At 38.5% G+C, this 21,140-nt stretch overlaps 1 protein-coding gene across 2 annotated transcripts in view; it reads right to left on the reverse strand.

The window, feature by feature from the left end:
* The window catches only part of htr4 (5-hydroxytryptamine receptor 4), a 157,010-nt gene that overhangs the window by 67,740 nt on the left and 68,130 nt on the right, over window positions 1-21,140 (reverse strand). For both annotated transcript variants that reach the window (XM_079839760.1, XM_079839761.1), the window contains exon 4: window positions 17,224-17,424. In XM_079839760.1, the coding sequence (XP_079695886.1) occupies window positions 17,224-17,424 (201 nt within the window). The remainder of the gene's footprint in view (window positions 1-17,223; window positions 17,425-21,140) is intronic.

Raw genomic sequence — 21,140 nt, forward strand, 5'->3', positions numbered from 1 at the left:
TATGCATGCTGTGATAGGCATCGTATTCCTATAGGTATACGTGATCAGCTGACAGATCAGTGACCTGCCAGAACTGAGTGTTGGATGGGTCAGTTATCTAAGTTTACAGTTCTATGCTTTGTTAACATACTACTGTTCAAAATGTTAGGGTTGGTAAGATCTTTTTATGTTGTTGTGCTGAATGATTCTTTACTGTCACTTTTGATCGGTTTAATGCTTTGCTGAATAAAAGTATTAATCCCCCCTCCCCTTCACTGACCCCAAACTTTTGAATGGTAGTGTAGTTGAAACTTCCTGCGACTTCGGCAAGTTTACCCAGCATGTCTGACTTTGAAGGTAGTACACATTATCTTTTTTTGTTTAATTATATTGTGCCTGTTTTGATTTGAATCAATGTAGCCCACAATAAAAGTCATGCACTCTCTTAAAGTATTCCCATTTCTCTAAATAGCTGAACTGGGACAATACAAATAAGGCTACGCATAAGCATAATGGGCTTAATCTTCTCTCATTATTCTGGCAGCATTTACTCCAGCCAGTGTTAATAAAACGAAGCATAATTAAAATGAGGTGACACAATTACAGAAATTGCTTTAGTGCACAAAGCACAATATGTAAGATGCTCATACAATTCATCAAACGGCCAAGATGTCCTTAGGGATTTGGCCCTTATATTTTCATTTGTGTCTCTGGTTGATATTAGAGACTGATAAACAAAATACTGTATCACCGCTCTGCCTTTCACACCTACATCCAGTCTGCTGTGAAATACTGTGAAGAAATTTCTGGCTGGAAGACTTGCAATTCTAGGTCTGACTGTCAACCACGGTCCATTGCTGTTAATGCCACCACAGCCCCGTCAAAGATGGATGTCACAGAGCCAGCTCTGTGTACTTGCTCAACCAGCTTATTGATTTTTCACCATGGCACCTGTAAGCGGTCTCTAAAGGGATGAAAGCAACCACAGGCTTGAGACAACATTACAGTTCCAATGAACAGTAGTGGCCCTGACTCACATGGTGCCTGAGGCAAGGGATGAGCTACCTTTTTTAATAGAATAAATAATCAACTACAAAGAAAGATTTAAAGATAAGATATAATGTAAATGTACAACGTATGTAACCTCTATTCCCTGAGAAGAGGGGACTCTCACTGTGTCCTAGAACGCTGGAGGCGTTCCCCATATGCGTTCTAGGACACAGTGCGAGTTACCTTTCGAAAGGGAACGTCTCAGGTTACGTATGTAACCTCTGTTCCCTGAGAACAGAGAACGAGACACTGCATCCTAGATCGCATATGGGGAACGCCTCCAGCGTTCTAGGACACAGTGCGACTTCCCTTACGAAAGGGAACAGCATTTATAGATATATGTAATGTGAAAACTGTGGTATCTAGGGGTTAAGCAGAGAAACACACGACACAGGAGTAGCGAATTTAATTTATCTTGTTCTCATGCACATTACATCAGTTCAAAATAGTAGTCCACAACACAATTTACTCCCGAACACAACCAAAACCGATAAAGCAAACAGATAAGGTGATATAAAATAACACCTAAAAGTGTAGTTTTGATGTTTTCATTCCACTAGTCTGAAACGATACGTGATGAAAAGCCAAATTCTCAAAATTGTTTTTGTATGCAATGTCGTGCTTTAAGCCATAAATATGATTGTGAGTGACGTCAAACAAATTGGTCATATTATTTATTTATTTATTGTCTGTAATAAATCATAAAGTTTCATTTTTTAGGGACTTTAAAGGTGCTGTACGTATTTTTTGATGAAGTAAAGCATAAAAATATCATAACATGTTTGCAGATATTTTAGGAAACATGCTTAGTTCACATCTTTCTCTCTCGAAAAAAAAAGCTGTTTAGCCACTTATTCTATTTTTAAATTTGCGTTCTGTGTCAGAATGTCTGTTTTTGTTGTGGTCTGTGTGATCCCGCCCACTGGCAATTTACCCAATAGTATTTCGACACCCCGGATTGCCAGTTAGCGGTAAACACCACGTATATAAGTCATGGAAACCAGCAAACAAACTATATGAGATCGCAGATTCTACCCGACCTAAAAAGCCTTGGCAGCCATCTAAAAAGCTCCATGACCAGGGGCACATTTCAACCACTAGCTGTAAATATGATATACTGCACCTTTAAAGGGATAGTTCACCCAAAAATGAAAATGTTGTCATCATTTACTCACCCTCAAGTTGTTCCAAACCTGTACAATGGACCCCATTGACTTCCATAATATGAAAAAAAAAATACTATGGAAGTCAATGGGGTCCATCAACTGTTTGGTTACTGACATTCTTCAAAATACACTATACTGCCAAAAGTATTGGGACACCCCTCCAAATCATTTAATTGAGGTGTTCCAATCACTTCCATGGCCACAGGTGAATAAAATCAAGCACCTAGGCATGCAGACGCTTCTACAAACATTTGTGAAAGAATGGGTCGCGCTCAGGAGCTCAGTGAATTCAAGCGTGGTACTGGGAAAAGTCCATTTGTGAAATTTCCTCACTACTTAATATTCCGTCAACTGTTAGAGATTATAACAAAGTGGAAGCAATTGGGAACAACAGCAACTCAGCCAAGTGGTAGGCCACATAAATCACAAAGCGGGGTCAGCTAATGTGGAGTGCGCAGAAGTTGCCAACTTTCTGCAGATGCATCATAGAAACTATTCATTTCGCGACACCCCTAATAGCTGCAGTAATGTCTTTAGCGAGTCAGCTTGAGATCCTTTCCACCTAAACTGTTTATACCTCTTAAGCCTATAAGTGAATGTTTTATGAGCAGTAGGATAATCACATTCATCGACACAGTCACGCAGAGCAGAAGCACAACCAAAACAATGTTCCTCCACAAAAGGCATGCAGTTTTGTTTTTTTACCACTAGAACCGCCAGAGGTCGCTGTATACCTAAAACCGACAGCGGGTACAATTTACCCATGCAGATTATTACTGTATTGATACGGCTAAAAAAACGTAATATGTCACTGTATTATGCCACTGTCTTCACGAAGTAATGTATAGAGTCATGAAATGATTATTTTTAGTCGTCAACTATGTTTTTTTCCTGTTGTTTTATGCTATTTTAAGCAGGCTACACTAACCACTTTTTGGTGACTATAGGCTAAACCAGCCTGCAATGACGACGAGAATTAGATGGAAATAAATACATATTTGGGTGGTGTAATATTATAATAAAATGTCATTAATCCCATATTAAGATAACCCATGTTATTTAAATTACTAAAATACCCCAAATAGACAATGAAGAGCAATAATAATTCACTGCATAAGATATATGGCAAATTATGATTAGGATAACATACGAATTCAAGCGCACAGTTTGACCTAATTAATTATTCATTTGTATAGTTATATCATTTATAATTTGAATATTGAGTATTGTTTGCTACTGTGTTGCTATATATCCAAGTCTGCCCGTTTCCTGGAAAAAAAAAAATCCGATATGATGGAATGAATAAAACAATTTTCATGATTATCCCAAGTTTGAACATTTATAAATAGGCTAAAACATCTTTATTTGGCAGTGCGTTGTGTGACTGTTTACAGTAAGCCGACGCGTTGCTCAAACACAGCGCGAAAATAGAGGAATTATATAGGGGTAAATTTGACCCGCTGGCGCTTATAGGTATAAATGCCCCGTTTTTAAATCTGGTTTTATCTAAACAATTTTTAACAACAGGCGATTGTAAATAACACAGTTTTAGTAAAAGTCAGTGACTGGGAGACTTTGATATTTTATTGGAAATCTATTATGTACATTTGAAAAACAGTCATGGGTATATTTTACCCCGTGGGGATTCTAGTGTTAACCACTAGAGGGCCAAAAGTTACAGTGTGCATTTCAATATACAAACATGACACCATGAATCATCGATTATCCTTCTATAGCAGCAAATCCTATAAGACCACTGATAGGTCAAACTGAATTTCAAGTCCTGAACCACTTTCCTTATGGTTCCCATTGGCTTTACATTGGATCAGTCAGACAAATCAAATGCAGTCAGTTTTTGCACAACTCCCAAAGCATGTATAAACAATCAGTCATGTAAATGTGTTTCCCTGAGGGTCAGGCTCGCGGGGAAATAGTATCCTGAAAGTCTGCCTGAAAATCCAATTCCAAGCTTGGCTGGCATTGGACAAGCTGTGATGGGGAGAAATGAACCTCCAGTCAAATGAAAAGCAAACGTCTGGGCTGAATGGGCAGACACCCAGTTCTAATGACTATAAGCTCATAAGTGAGATCCACCTATATCACTGTTTTCACAGGCTCATGTCTCTGCTGACCATTTCCTGCTCTCTATGGCTCTTTCAAGCAACGCTTCATTCATAAATGGAGCAATATGAATGCAGAGCTGTTTAAGAGAATTGCAGCTATTTTATTAGGTTTTATAAAGTGGCTCGTACAAAGACTCACTCTCAAGATAGTAGTCTGGATAGAAAGCCCATGTGATGTGATGTCCATATACTTAAAAAAAAAAAAAAAAAAAACATTTCTGGCAGTAAACCAGTGTGATGTATCATGGAGAACACACACTTTTTATTGTTGTCATATAAATGCATTACAGCGCAGTGCAAAGTTCTTCACATTAAAATTGGAAGATGAGATACACAGAGAAAGTATCACACTCATGCTGCTTTGCCAATTAAAATGACATACTAAAGTGTGCATTTTTATTTAAATGATGTCAACCTCAAATTAAATCTTACAGGAATGCATAAGCTTAATGAGGAATAACACTGCAGTCACATTGCGCAAGAGTGTACAACATTTTGTAACCGCCGCTGAAAGACCTCCTGACAGCCCCCCTGTTGCTCTTTTGTTCCCTGTGTTGAGGCTGATCAGGTGCAGTACTCCACATTTCATTTATGTAGTGCCATCTGGGTCTCTTTCTTCCATGCTGCTGAGGTGTGCAAATAGTCATGACAGCAAATGCTCCTAGATCAGTTTACAACTTTACAGTTTACAACAGTTTTTTTTTTGCTAGGTCAAAGGTTCTGTGTCAAGCTATGAGTGTTTTGTCTGCTTAATGCAATATTGTCAGTGTGTACTACAATACATACTCCAGAACCATTCTTTTATATGGAAATAAATCCTATTTTTAAGAATTTTTTGTCTTGTTTTTCAGTAAAAAATAACAAGACATCCTTAAAGGCATTAGATACTATGGACCCTATAATACACCTGGCGCAATACGACGACAGGCGTGATGCAAGTGTTTTTTGCTAGTTTCAGCCCCTACTCAGTTATCATTTTCAGGTCAAGCGCCACGTTGTTTAAATAGCAAATGCCCTCGCGCCCATCTGCTCGCCCATGGGCGTGCTGGTCTGAAAACGAGCTGTGTTCAGGCGCATTGTTGGCGCGTTGCTATTTTGAGGAACTGAAAACAACTGCACCACTGACCAAGAAAAACCTGGTCTAAAGTCAATAGCGCAGTATTTTTTGTGTTTTTTAAAGAGCGTGTTAGTATTCATGCACCTATAGGCGGGTGCACAACGTGCGTACACTGCTTTTTACACACAGCACACAAGCATTTTTAAATATTAAAAATAAAAGGATTCCTCTCTGGAGAAACTTTCAGTCTTTCTGCTCACAAATTCCGGCTTGTAAATTAGGGATGCACCGAATCCAGATTTTTGGGGTTCGGCCGAATACCGAATCCACAGATTAAGATTCGGCCGAATCCGAAACCGAATCCCGAATCCTACTCCCATCCGCAATCCATTATCACAGTAAACACATTAATGAAGCTAACAACGTCCACAGCAGTGTAGGGATGCCATTAACTGTTTTGGTCAAGTTTACTAAAGTAAATATTGTCGTGTATGTTCTTCTCGACGCTCTTTCATGATGGTTTACACTCTAAAAAAAAAGGCTCGTAATCATAGGGGAACCTTTTTTAGTGCTATATAGCACCAATTTTGGTGCTTCAGTGGTTCTTCAGCGGTTCTTCAGAGGTGCTATATAGCACCTTAGTCAAAGAACCGGTGAAGAACCTCTGAAGAACCGCTGAAGAACCTCTGAAGAACCGCTGAAGAACCTCTGAAGAACCGCTGAAGAACCACTGAAGCACCAAAATTGGTGCTATATAGCACTAAAAAAGGTTCCCCTATGATTACGAGCCAAGAACCATTTTTGGTGCAATATAGAACCTTTTTTTTTTTAGAGTGTATAGAAAAATTACCCCGAGTCGTCCTCTGTCGTTTCAAACAACAACCCAACGGAGAGCGCAGGTGGCGCGCGCTAGGGTTGTGCCGACATCAAGATGGAGCGCCACCATCGTGATGCCACTCCCCCGTTGCGAGTCTGTTGTGTGCGACACACACTAATCCTCTTCTATAGTATTAGTTAAACTAAAAACTTAGCAGGGATTGCTCTGTAAATTAAATTGAGAATGTAACTAATGCATATATGCTATTTTAAATACTGTAGTCTATGCCAGATATATAGCCTACATTTTGAAATCATTTGAGGCTGAAACATCCATATGCGTGTTTATTTTAGCACTTCCGTCAGTGAAACAACACACTACAGCCTATAAAACAAAAACGATTTTCAGTAAATAATGGTAACCTCAAGAATATATGAAAATGAAATATTAGTTAGAAAAATATTTGATTCATACTATTTCCCCGCAAAGATGCGTCATATAGGCCTACCGCTCTGCGCTTTGAGAGGAATGGGACACTGAATAGACACCTTCTTGAATATCTTCATCTTCATATGTTCTACTGATGTTGCAAAGCAACACTTGTTGTAAAAGGTCTGAAGAGTGGATTTTATTTTCCACAGGGTCAAGACATTTAGGCTATGTTTGATTATTCACTGCCAGAGAAAACGAAACTAAAATCACCGGCGTGTGTGAAATGCGCTATTCAAATAAACCAAACTTGACGCGCCTTACCAAGTTTAATAACAAGAACAAACTGTGTTAAATAAAATTTGAAGTAAAAAGGTATTCGTCTTACAGTGTTTTTTATACTTTCCCACAGTAAAGGATGTGAATAGTTATAATAGACTTAATTATAAGCAAACGAAAGGAAGAAACGTTTATAATCCCCTTTGAACATGGGTGCGACGTGAGTGAAGATTTGGGAAAAGAAACGAGATGTCCATGTCCATTGGGATAAAATGGACTAGGCCTATTGTTCAAATTCACGGAAAATCGAGTGACCATATCCAGATCGCAAAACAGAATGAAAAAGTGCTGTCTGACCATTATTTCCTTTCTAGGCTAAACAAAGCTTTGTGCTTCACTCCTGTGGTAATATTCACGTGAAACAGCATTCACATACAAAACACTGGGTTAGTAAAATAACGAAGTTATTTTTTTTAAAAGTAGAAAATAGTATTTATGTAAAGAGATATATTAAAATAAAAAGAGCTCAACTCTTAAGTGGAAGGAACCTATTTTTTCCCCCTCACGTGCAACCTAGCGGATGAATCATTATTTGGGTTAGTAAAAATAACGAAATGATGGTTTTAAGAGAATAGTATATGTAAAGATATATAGTATATTATCTACCTATTTACCTAATTCCGGTTCTTCAAAGCTTACGGATTCAGAGTATTTTCGTTTTGTCATCTTAATTTGGTAATTATTTAAGTGAAAAATATTTAGTGTAGGGCTATATATTGTATTAATTTTATTTATATTTTATCTGATCTATAGATCTATAGGCTGTTTGCACGGTAAAAAAAAAATACATTTTGGCTGCTGTCTGTAGATTCCTTCATGCACAAGTCGTATTCTCTTGGATGTTTCATATGCAAATGTTATAACAGCGGCTGTTGTTAAGGGTCCTTGTCATCACGAGACAAATCGGCATTGCAAATTGAACGCGTAGCTCAACTTGAATCGCCTTCTTTTGACTTAAAGTATACTGCCACGTTTTCTGTTCATGAGTTCCATTTTCACTTTCAACAGCCGCGTCATTACGTTCGACCAGCGGGGCGCGCATAGTGCAAGCCTAGTGTTCGGGTTCGGTGGAAAAAAATTCTGAGGTTCGGCAGAAACCGAACCCAGTCAAAAAGCCCAATATTCGGCCGAATCCGAACCCGAACCCTGGATTCGGTGCATCCCTAATGTAAATAGTGAATGCGCCGTGGTACAAGAGCATTTGGCTTTTAAAGGGAATGGAAGATGAGACTCATTGGTTTATTGCATGTTATGCCCAAAACACACCCATGACTCATTGAGAGACTAGGTACAACACGTTTGGACCGTTTTTTTCCTGTTGTTAAACTAGCAAAAGTGTATTCGGACACGCCCTCAGTGCACTCACCCCATGCACTTCAGACCATGCGCTCAGATCGTGAAAATAGGGCCCTATGACTTGCTGTGAGTGTATTCTTAACTAAGTCAACATGAACATCATTCGCAACCCATTTTACTTCCGTAATGTGTGACATTTCCAGTGAAACATGTTTAACTAGAATTTTCTTTTTATCCTTTGTGAATTGCTTGATTCATGTAAAGTGGGTGTCCATATCAGAATAGAGCAAGACCTCTATGGAAGTTTGCAGTCAATTGTGGAGTATTACATTGCTAGCAAAACATTACAGGAGGGTTTTTAACCAGGATTAGGAGGGTCAAGGGTCAAGTTCACAACAAATATCTAAATAGCTATTGTCTAAATCAGGGGTCTCCAAACTCAGTCCTGGGGCCCGTTATTCGTACGTGGCTAACTCAGTTAGCTGGATTTGATTGTTGACGATCTGGCATGATCTTGGATTGTTTGGTTCTTCGACGCTCATCCTGGACTCTCTGTCATAGCAACAGGTCCGTAAGCTTAAACCTGCTCACGAGCAGGCTTATTTCATGTAAACAGGATTAGATTGCATCTGTCTGAATAAGCGGCATTGATACTTAAAATGTGTCCCAACCACTACTTTATTACAAGAGTTCCTTACTGAACCAGGGGTAATAATAATTTTAAATAATAATAATATAAAAATTTATTTGAAAATAATATTATAATTTTGTGTATAATACTATAGACACAGCCACTTGATTGGGAGATTTATTTGTGATGGAATAATTAATTTATAATGTTTTTGCAGTCTTACACACATGTTGTACAGTTACTCTGAGCCATGCATTAATTTGAGTGATGACGGATATTATGGGAGTGGCTTGATGCAGTGTAGGAGATAATGAGAACTTGATCTTGACCCTTAAGAAACTTTAATTAATGCTGTCACGTAACAAATCTGCTTCAAATTGAATTCAAAATTAAATAAATTGCTTGAAATTGAAATAAAAATTTAAAGGGTGTACAAATACTTAAAATCGTGAAGATAAATAATTGGGAATCATGTTTTTTATTTTAAAAAACAGTGCACATTTCATTGATCTATTATAACTTTTATGTTGGTTTGGTCGTGTGGCTGTTTCCTTTTAAAGGTCCAGACATTTTTTTTAATTTGTCAAGTTTTTTGCCAGGTGGCTTTTTTAATTATATGATGTCATTACGTTGCTTGCCGTCAGCCAATCGCTGCTTTACTGATCATGGTTTCAAGGTCTTACAAGGCCCTATGCTGCATTCCAGTTCGTTTTTATTATGCCCTTCACTCGCTAACTTCCCTCCGTCTCGTTCACTCGGATGTGCGTCATTGCTTACGTTGCATGAGTGCCCACTATTGGATGAACATTTGCAATGGACTGAATCATTTCGAATCCACTATGGAGTTGATTTATTATTTTTTTTTTTCCTTTACGAAATTGTTTAATGCAGCATTCTACATGTATATATGTGTATTTGGGTTGTTTTAAATGTTTTTAAAAATAATAAAAATATCATAGAGTTGTTTGTGGTGGGGTAAATTAAACGCGATATGCGGTGAAGTCATAATCGTGTTGCATTGTGGTATATGAAGCTGCCTGAAGTGTACATATGAAGTAGACTCGCTCCCTCTGTCAAAATCAAGGGAGCAAGGGTCTGTCCATATAAACTTCCCTTGTTCACTTCACGAAGTGGAACACACTTCAAAATGGCAGTGGGGATTCCCCCGAGGGGAAGTGCTTAGGGAAGTTCGCAAGTGCGTGTCTAAACTGGAGTGGAACGCAGCACTAGTTAGACAGACACTGATTAGCTGGTTCAGGTGTATTTAATCGGGGTTGGAGCTAAACTCTGCAGGACAGTGGCCCTCAAAGACATATGCTTAAATAGACATATGCTTAAATAGATTATACCATGGTCTATCTGAATTTTTGATTCGGATTGATGGAAATGTGTGCATTCAAACCGTTGAATAGACACACACAGGGGCGCCGCTAGCAATTTTGGGCCCTATGAAAGAATATGATGTTGGGCCCTCTACCACACCAACCTAGCTATCCAAAATCTTTGTCTGCAATTTAATAATACTGACCAATTAAGCTCCGCTCGCACAACCCAGAATGCCCCAATTGGCTGATGAAACATTGATTAAAATTAAGATACAATTTATCCAAAACAAAACTTAATGAAGTGGTCAATGAATCATGTCTGATCAACTCCATTCATCTTATGATGTGTCCTATCTCATGCTGTTCACTTTTCATAATCGACATAGATAGACAGATCGACAACATAGACATAAAAAACCCACATTATAATATTTAAACATAAATATAAAAATAAATATCTTAATAGCTGCAACAATTATAGCACGTCATGTCGGAGTGGGATATGAGTGAACGTAGTTTTACCGGTGAGTGTGAGCGGTTCATGAGTGGAGCGTTTTGCTGGATTTTGCCAGAAATGCGTCATAATTTTTTTATATTTGTAAAGGCCTTTGCACACTGAGTCCGAAATTCGCATGCGAATTTTCGCACGTCAAAAAATAAATTCGACCTCACGTTATGTCAATTACGTACGCTTGCACACTGCCTCCGGAACTTTCGTCCGTCCAAAAAAAAAATCGGAACAGGTTCGATTTTCTGCGTTTTCTGCATCCGTTTTTCCCACAGTGCTGATGGCCAACCTAAAACTGCTGGCAATGGTGGTGAATGAATCGCCAGTGCTCAGATACCTACATATACAAATATTATTGTATCAAAAATACTACAAATATTATTATATCACAGCTATAATTATAGCACACCAAGTCCCTGTAAACCGTGTGTGTGTGTGTGTGTGTGTGTGTGTGTGTGTGTGTGTGTGTGTGTCCGCGCACGCGCGCGGATCCCTTTAGACATAGGCTGTCAGTCTCTGTTCAGGATAAATTGCGTCACGGAACTTTGTGGTCTTCTTTTTAATATGTGGCTCCAGTATCGCTAGCAAAGCATCAAACGGAGTCACTGACATTCTAAAGTAAACTTTGAATCGGTCTGGATAATCCCGCAGCTCCTTGATAAGAGGAACTCTCCTTCCTCTCAACGCGATCGCAGAAGTGGATGGACCCAATATTTCCTCTTTTTCATTTTTTAAGAGAGAGGACAAAAAAAATCATCCTCACTACTTGAAGACGGCATTTTGTATTGTTTTGCGGTTTTTTTCGTAACGCATTCATTAATACGCATCGGACTCAGTGTGCAAGGTGTCTGTGCGTGACGAATTTTTCGGATCACGAATACGAAAAAACGCATGCGAAAATTTCGGACTCAGTGTGCAAAGGCCTTAACTCTTTGGTAGATTATACATTTATAATACATTACTACTAGTACTGTTACTACTAATAAAACCGATCTCTGGGGGCCCCAAAAGTGTGTGGGCCCTTAGAATCGTCCTAACTTTCCCCCCCTTAGCTACGCCCCTGGACACACACAGAAACATTAAGGAGAACTTGTCAACGATTTTAACATTTGAACACTCGCCAAGCGGCATTGGTGAGAATATGAAACTGTGTCAATCAGCAATTGGCCTGTAATATTTTTATGAATTCTAACAATGCAATGTTGTGAGAACATGCACGTAAACAAATATGAACAATGCTCAAGACAGTTGACAGCCCAGCGCTTCCATTTAAATATTCAAGAGCAAGAAGGGAACTCAATTTGTTACTCAGTGAGTGAAATGTTTTGTGTCCAGTTATAAAACACGTTTTGTCCATGACTTTGATGTAATCATAATGAAAGCATAAAACCTTTGGGACACTTTTGTGCATGTTGTATTCTCTAAGGCCGCATTTACACTGCAGGTTTTGATGCACAATTCCGATTTGAACTATATCCGATTTTTTTGACGACCCGCTTACATCATCTTTTAAAAGCGACCAGTATCCGATAATTGCATTTACACTATTCACTAGCGTTCTGACCCGGGAAAAGGAAATAAAACGGTGTGATATGCAATGGACGCAATGGATGCAGACAAAATTATTTTTCATTTTTTTGCTTTCAGCACTATCGTTAAAGTTCATGAAAACATTGCTCTCGGAGGGGAGAGGAGAGGAGAGCCCTTGATCGCAATTCGTGTCCACCTGAATTGACGTCATTCGCCTCCGTCCCTTTTTCAATGACGTACGACTCGCATTTACTGGGGAATATCCGATTTGAGCGATTACATGGCAGACGCAAATGCACGTATCCAAATTATATCGGATTCATTTCCACATACGAGTGAGGCCTGAATCTGATCTGAGGATATCGGAATTCATGCTTTTTTTCCTGCTGACACGTTCACATGTCATATCCGATCTGTGCCACATGAGAGGGAAACATCGGAATTGGATCACTTGAGCCATGCAGTGTAAATGAGGCCTAAGTGTATCTATAGTGCCATAGTATATGACCTTGCTTATCATGGATATTTCACAAAGAAGACTATTCTCACCTGCTAATATACACAGCAATTATCAAGGAGAGCTACAGAAGTTTCGAAAACATATGTAAGTGGCGGCTCGTGACGCACTAACAAGCACCTACAATTAGTTTTCAACCGGAATGAGTCAGATGAGAGGAGGCATAATAGAGAGCACTAAATTAAGCATTAAATCAACACTGAGGCTGCAAATCATCTGAAGAGACTCACGCTGTATCGCAGACTCTAAACACATGCTGCTCAGTGCGTGAGGTTAGTGTGAGAAATTAGAAGAGACTGCTACTAGCCCGAAGGCTGAAGAAGAATTACATTGGAGAAAGCAGCTTTTAAGAACAAGGCGGAGCGCATTTCACACAGTCTAAATTGAGATGACATGGCTATTATTGCTGTATGTGCTAAGTGAGTGCCTGAAGGACACCCGGCCAGCCTTATTGTCAAAACTCAGAGAGGCAAATGACTTTTGAAATAGCCAGAATGGGTGCCGTTTCCTTTCCACAAGATCCACGATTGTCATAAGTGCCGCCTGTAGTCGCGCTGACTGGAAACTCTTTATTCTTTCGTACTCAGGAAAACATTACTGTCTTGATGAAAATCACATGGCAGCACGGGAGCAGACGCCAGTGAAGCGGGAATGCAAGATGCGATACTTAGTGATACACAGTAACAGAACAGAAAAGATGAACAGAAAAAAGAGAGATAATGATATGACTGCCAATCACGTAAAAAACATCTGCCACATTGCTATTAACAACATTCAATGCTATAAGTGGGTTAAAGGAAAGGTATGCCCTTTTCCATTCAAGGAAAGTGTTTCAAAACAAGTTTCATTGTATTTAATATAATAATATACTGTATTTCTAAAAGTAGCATGCTAAAGTGTACTTTTTCTCAAAGAATCATTGTGAACTGATTGCTATGTTTTTTTCATTTACATTTAAATGATGGCCGTTGCATCAAAAGCAACTCATGGTGGCATAAAGATGAATCAATTATTTACTTCATATGTTCTTAAAACTAGAAGTAAGACGACTATAGTATACATAGACTGCAATGCTGTTCAGTATACGTTTGTTTGTAGGCAGGGAATGTACTGTAGCATTGTAGATAGTTACATCATTTGACTCTCAAGTCAGTAGAACCGTGGGCCAGAATAAAGAAAGAAAGAAAGAAAGAGAGGTACACACGTCAAATGGAGAAAGACGTACATTTTGTAACAAACCAAACATTACCAGTCTCCCTCCTCTCAGTGTGCCCTCATGGCCCCTTTAACAAGCCAGGCATTGGAAGGCGGTCTGTGTGACTGCAGGGGCCGAATGACGTAAACTAGCGAAGCAGCTGAGCACTCAAAGCTCATCCTGAATATCAGTCCTTTGGTCTAATGCATCACTCTGGGGTAAAGGACTGGAGCTGAAAGGGTGGTTCACGCCAGAGGGAAGTGCATACTAAGGCTTAGTGCTTTATTGAACTGCTAAGTGGAGTAGCTTTACAATGTGACAGTGTCACACAAGACGTTTGAAATACTAAACCGTGTTCGAGTACTTCTTATTCTCTCCTTTTATTATTCACAATGGAGCATTTGCTGCCAATGGGAACAAGGCCAGAAACTAAATAGAATGTTGTTGTCGAAGCATAAAATGTATTATAGTTGAACGCCCATTCACAGAGTTTAGACAAATTGTCCATTACAGTTATATGCAGGGGAAAAAAAGATAAGATCAGACTGGGGCAAACATGATGGTGTACTGGCAGGTTTGATAAAACGTTTCCTCTTGGACTCAGAACAAGCCAAGCGGATGGAAGCTGAACAAAATGACAGCTACTTCAACAAACAACCTTAATCTTTCACAAAGACCAACATTCTTTTATGAAACCTTCAGCATTTATGGATCTTAAATCATAAACCAAAGCGAAAACATAAGAACTGTTTATTCATATTTATTTGTCACCACTGTGCCCTTGAGCAAGGCACTTAACTCCGGGTTGCTCCAAAGATATATTTTTTTCTATAATAGCTCTACTGTAAGTTACTATGCAAAAAAGCCTCTGCTATATCCAAGGTTTTCGAACTTTCTGATGTCTAACACTATCAAATATGATGATCCCCTCTGGGGGACCCATTTCCTAAAATATAAAAAGGTATATATTTTCATGTATACATTTTTTTTATAGGAATTAATACATTCATTCAGCAAGATTGCATTAAATGAGCAATATCACACAAATAGCTGTGCAATATGCAGTGTTGATATACAGCCATATCGCATGAGAATGATATTGGTCAATCAGGTCGATGTCCATAATATTATGGCAGTGGCTATTTGGGTGAAAATAGTGATATTCAATTTACACCATGTAAAAGTAGCAGTTCTTTGCAATATGTGTAAATAGTAATTAGATGCTATTTATACTTTATTTTGGGATACATACTATTTGCACCTCAGTATTGTTGTACATTAACAGGATGCAATAATAACAAACTGAGTGTAAATTATTATTTATAAAATTTTATTTTTGTTAAAATTATTAAATGGATGCCGCCTTAATGGGAGAATAAAAGCCCTCCCTACACCTACCCCTAACCCTACCCAATACATACTTGTATTATTATTAAACATTTTGTTATGCAGTTTATTTCTACTTTTAGAACATTTTAATTTTTATTGAAAGTAAATTGATTTCCTATGTGATATGTGATGGGGAAAGGGAGAAGAACAAGCTCGGCAAAAGGCGGATTCGTACCCAGGTCGATCGCATCAAAAACCCAGTTCCATGAGCATTACACTGTACTGACTACACCACTGAAGACGTACACCACTAACATGCACGTCTTTTCAAATCTTGTGTGGCCCAACCAGCCATTGTTGGTTGGAGCTAGTGTAAATAATGCTTGCCAACAAGGTGTGCTATAGGCGTAAATAGACACTCTGTAAAATATTATATCCATTATAAAAAATCAGTTTGTGAATGTCCGCCGAGGAAATATCTTTGTCTTTGTCCTTTTAAAAGGGCCGTTTCTCAATATGCGCTCTTAAGCGATCTTGCATCCTTATTTCCCATAACAGCCCTAAAACAACTTATAGTTAAAACACTCATAAAAACAGTTTTTGCTGCCATCTAATAATGTAACTTTCACTGAATCTAAATCACGATCACTAACGAACCATTTCTCAATACCAAATACGACATGTTATTTATATAAAATAATATTTATTGGAGAACAATATATAAATAAACAACAATAGCCATTATAAAAGACAATAGTAAATAAACACAAGCAAACAATTCAGTCAAATGTACAAAAGCAGCACTCTAGTACAGGATTTTAAGTTAAATATAGCCTAAATATAAATGAAACTTAATTTTTCCCTTAACCCAAATCGGTTTGCTCTGGAACAAGTAACAGATAAATAAGATCAAAGATTGCCCATTTGATATACCCCAAATGAATTAAATCGCATGTTTAACCACTATCTACATACAGTAAGATCCAGCAGCAAATTCTCGAAGGACTGGCCTAGATGAAGCTGTTCTCGGCAGGTACATGAACGCTGAGCGGCCGCTGACGGCCTGGAGCTCACATCTGCGAAAGCGTCTTAACAGATTGCAAAATAGGAGCTATGTTTATATATGAGTCACATATTTGAGGTCTAAATAATTACTAAAAATCTCTTAAAGCTACGTTACGTGACACGACATCAGTAGTATTCAAAATTTGGTGGATTTGCTCGGCCGCCATGACAGTCACCGCAAGCAGAGAGATACAAACGGTGAAACGGTTCCGGTGCTTATACTGGGAGAATATCACACGGCTGGTAAAGGCTCTCAGCCAATCAGATTCGAGAACCAGAACGAACTGTTGTATAAACAGAGATTTCAAATTAATGCTGTTCTCTTGAACTCCCTATTCATCAATGGAATCTAATTAAAAAATTACATTTTTAAATATATATATATAAAAAAATAGTACAATTATTTTTTTCTCTCTCAGATGTTCCCTGAACCCATTAGCACCTCTTTGTGTTACCCGGTGTGAAAAGCCCTCTATAACATGACTATTTCCATATCCTAAATTGTCCAGCACAATATGTATCTCAGTCTTTTTAAAGGTTTGCCTGTTGCTCGACTTTAAGAGTTTATTAGTTTTATAATCACATGTGATCACAGCAGTGTTGGTGAGCGATTTACTTGGCAAGGGACTTTGCGTGGCCACACATAGATCACCATGGAAACAGCATCACTACACAGTTCACAGAACTAAACTCTCAAGTGCTTGTCCTCTGTGGCGAAACAATTTATGGCTACCATGACAACAGCAACTGCAGTCATGTGTCAAGACTATACGTCTATGGAATTTCAATTAATAGCATGTGATTTATACACAACCAAGATGCCTCATGAGCATTCTGAAAGGGCAAAGTCTTTTTTTTTTTTTTTACCTGTCAAGGGATATGCAGCACAGGTGTAGGATGGAGGCGGTGGTCAGGAGCACATCCAGAGAGGTGCGGACCAGGCAGAAGGTCTCACCGTAGATCCAGTCCTGATGGATCAGTTCTATGGCACCAAATGGCATCACCAGCACTGACACCAGCAGGTCAGCAAACGCCAGTGAGACGATGAAGTAGTTGGTTTTGATTTTCCTGCAGCAGAGATAAAGAGGACATATTACTTTCTTCTCTTTTAGATTTTTTTAAATTCCGCTAAATAAAAATGTAAGGCCCAGTTTCACAGACAGGGTTTAGATTAAGCCAGGGTTAGGCCATAGTTCAATTAGGACATGTAAGAAGCTTTAATAAGCATGACTTATAAAAAATAAAAAATAAACATTACTGGTGTGCATCTTGAGACAAAACAATGGCACTGGCATATTTTAAGATATGTCAGTGAAAGTTGCTTTCAGTTAACCCTTACCATTTTTGGGGAGTAACTACTACTTCTAATAATAATAATATTAATTAATTAATTTTATTTAAGGTGCCTTTCCGAAGCTGCTGAAGTGATGGAGTAATATGTTGTACAGATGGAGTCCAAGTAATGAAACGAGCAGCAGAATTCTGAATAAGCTTGGAGTTTATGAAAAGATGTGTGTTACTAATTACACGTAACGGAATTACGTAATTTAATTACAAAATAAATGTGACTGTAATCCGTTACATTTACTGATTGAATTAAATTAAATTACAGTTACTCATGAAAAGGATTACAAATGTAAGAATATGTTTAAAGTTGTTACATGTCTAGTCTGTTTTGCTTGTCTTTGAGTTTATTCCCTTGTTCAGTTTTCCCGCCATCTCCTCACCTTTGTCATTATGAGTTCATTCCATCACCTGTGTCTTGTTAATTATTAATGTCATCCAACAGGTTTCCTTGTCTGCCCTGTGTATTTAGTCTTGAGTTCTCCTTCAGTGTTTGTCCGTCGATGTTCATGTGTACTGGTGTGTTTGAGTAGCCTGGATGCCAGCCGAACTTAGCCCCGCCCACAACATTTTTACTCGGGCAGTTCGGTCTGGACTTGATCCATAGAGAAGTAATTATGCCCGAACAGAAACTGTTCGGACCAATGAAATTGTCAGGGCGGGCTTTAGACGATGATGGACAGATGATAAACAGTAACATAATCATCCACGTCATCAAAGGCGCTTGGGTTGAGTTTGTTCTAATCCTAAACGGAGAACTTGTTCGTATATGCATTCACCTTTACTATTTCTCTCAGAAATGATGATCGTGTTGGTAAGTACTCTGTGTATCCTTAAATTCTTTTTTTACAACACCGGCAAAGATCGTTTACACTCATCTTTTTCTTCTAACGTTAGGCTACTTATTCCAGCGTGCGTGTAGGTACAGGGTTGCCAAGTTTTTACAACAAAACCCGCCCAACGTTCCTCAAAACTAGCCCAATAGCTTTCCGGGGGGGTTCTCCGGGAAAAAAGGCATTTGGGGGGTAAAATATGTGTTATTTTGGCAGGGATGGCAGCTAAAAATCGCATTCCTGGGTCTGTATATCACATAATTGGGGTCGCTTCAACCCGCGGACATGGCAACACAGTGTAGTTGAGTTCTGTTGCCATTTGACAACTAACGTTATGCGTCGCTCCGTTGCTCTGATTGGTTGTAGGTCTATTCAATTGAGGTCTTTCCTGGTTCGGTTGAAACACGCCCCATAATCACAGCCCAATGGAGCAGTATCAGACTCATATTCTGACTAGAATTGAGTATGACGACGTCAGGCTAGTGTTTGAGTGTTTCCTGAGTTATTTGTTATTAAAGTTCCTGTTCCAAGTTCTCCTTCGCCTTCGTGAGTTTGATCAACACCCAAGTTTGTAACAAAAGTACATTGTATTTAGCATTTAAGGTAAAGATCAGGGGCCTCATTTATAAACGTTGCGTAAGCACAAAAGATGGCGTACGCCACTCTCTATGCAATAATTGGTATTTATAAAAAGCAAACTTGACGGGAAAATGTGCGGTCCTTCACGTAAGCTCTGACCCAGGCGTACGCACAAAAACGGGTGAAATGAGAAATGGCGACACCGTCGGCAGATGGAAGAAACACGTGAAAGTGTGTGAAACTGTTGACCGTTGTGTAAAAGAAATTGCAATACTGCCTCTCATAAATAACATGAAGACTTCACAAAGCAAGTATTACAATTAACAGCCTACACGAACACCCCTTTGATCGATCTGCAGAGTAAAACAAACAAAATCAAACAAAAATTACAACAGAAATGCAAAAAAAAAAGTGAAATATGTTCTGCAATAATATTGCCATGTTATGCAATTCATCCTCATAAATAATATGGTAAACAGAACGAAATAATGTACAAAACTGATATTCTCGTTAATGTGTCTGTCTGGCGGAGCAGATATAGATGCAATTAGATAGACAGATAGATAGATAATTAGGGAGATATATAGATAAATAGATAGATAGATGTATTAATTGTCCACTGGGGAAAGTTGTTTTCATTGTAAAAATTTCTTCATCAGCTACGGAATCATGGTATTAATGCAAATGCCTTTAGTTTGTTTTATTTTCGATAAAATAACATATGACGTATGTCTCAACCATTCAGAAAGCTGCAAGAAATTACATTTGCACTGAACTATTTCCCATTTCCACGTAGATAATAGGGATAGGGATCAATAGGGATCCCCCAATAATTGCCGCCAGTCTCCCATCAAGAGGGGTCAGCTCCGGTGTCCCCTTTCCCCCACCCGTGGCACTCTGGCGATGGAGCGCTAGCGTTTTTTGCCTCGACTTTGATGTCCGACCATTTCTTTTTTATTTCGGCTATGGTCCGAGGTTGTGAGGCTACAGCATTTACGGCTTCTGCAACCTTTTGCCACTCAAGTGCCTTTTTGGCATTAGTAATGCCCACACTGTGTCACTCCAAAAAATATTTTTCTCCTCTTTTCCACCTCGCCAATGATAATTTCTACTTCACACGAGCTCGCAGCGGCATCGGCTGGACACTATTCGCTTGTTAGTCAGGGTTCAAAGTCCAAAGTGCGAGAAAAATCGGAGCTAAAACTTACTCGTCAGTTGCCCGGTAACCTTTTTATGAATGGATGGATTTGAGAATGCACTATATGGTTTAGTGCGAATATATTGTCTGACGTGCTGCATGTTTTGGACAGAGTAGACAGCATAGCTTCCAGTTTCTCCCTTGAAATTATAAGTTGTGTAGCCTACATTTTGGAAGTTTTTATTTAGAAAATAAAAAGGTTCTTTCTACACAGTCGAATGGAATACAAAAAATAAAATTGTATTGCCGCCAAAATAAAAGCTCTGTTTAATGTTTGAAAGAAATCAACATTTCTTGTTTTTAAAATAAGTCTCTTCTTCTCACCAAGGCTGCATTTATTTGATTAAAAATACAGTAAAAACAGAAATATTGTGAAATAATATTATAATGTAAAACAGTTGTTTTCTATGTGAATATATAGTAAAGTGTCATTTATTCCAGTGATCAAAGCTGAATTTATCATCATTACTCCAGTCTTCAGTGTCATATGATCCTTCACAAATCATTCAATGATGATTTGATGCTCAACAAATATCTATGATTATCAGTGTTGAACAATGTTTTTAGGATTTTTTTAAAAAGCTTTCTATTTCAGAGAAATGCTGTTCTTTTGAACCTTCTATTCATCAAAAAATACTGGGCAAAAGTGAGCATATTCAGCATATCCCAGTGTGAACTATATTGTAAGACTTACTGTAAGACTTTGAATATTAACGCCTGATCATTCTTGTGGGTTTGCTACTGTTACAATTAAAAACCGTATAAGGGTAAAAACATGACAAGCAGACATGATATAAGCAACACAGCTACAACTAATAAAATGTATACTG

The sequence above is a fragment of the Gobio gobio genome (assembly GCF_949357685.1).
Source record: "Gobio gobio genome assembly, chromosome: 16".
In the NCBI taxonomy this organism is placed as follows: Eukaryota; Metazoa; Chordata; class Actinopteri; order Cypriniformes; family Gobionidae; genus Gobio; species Gobio gobio.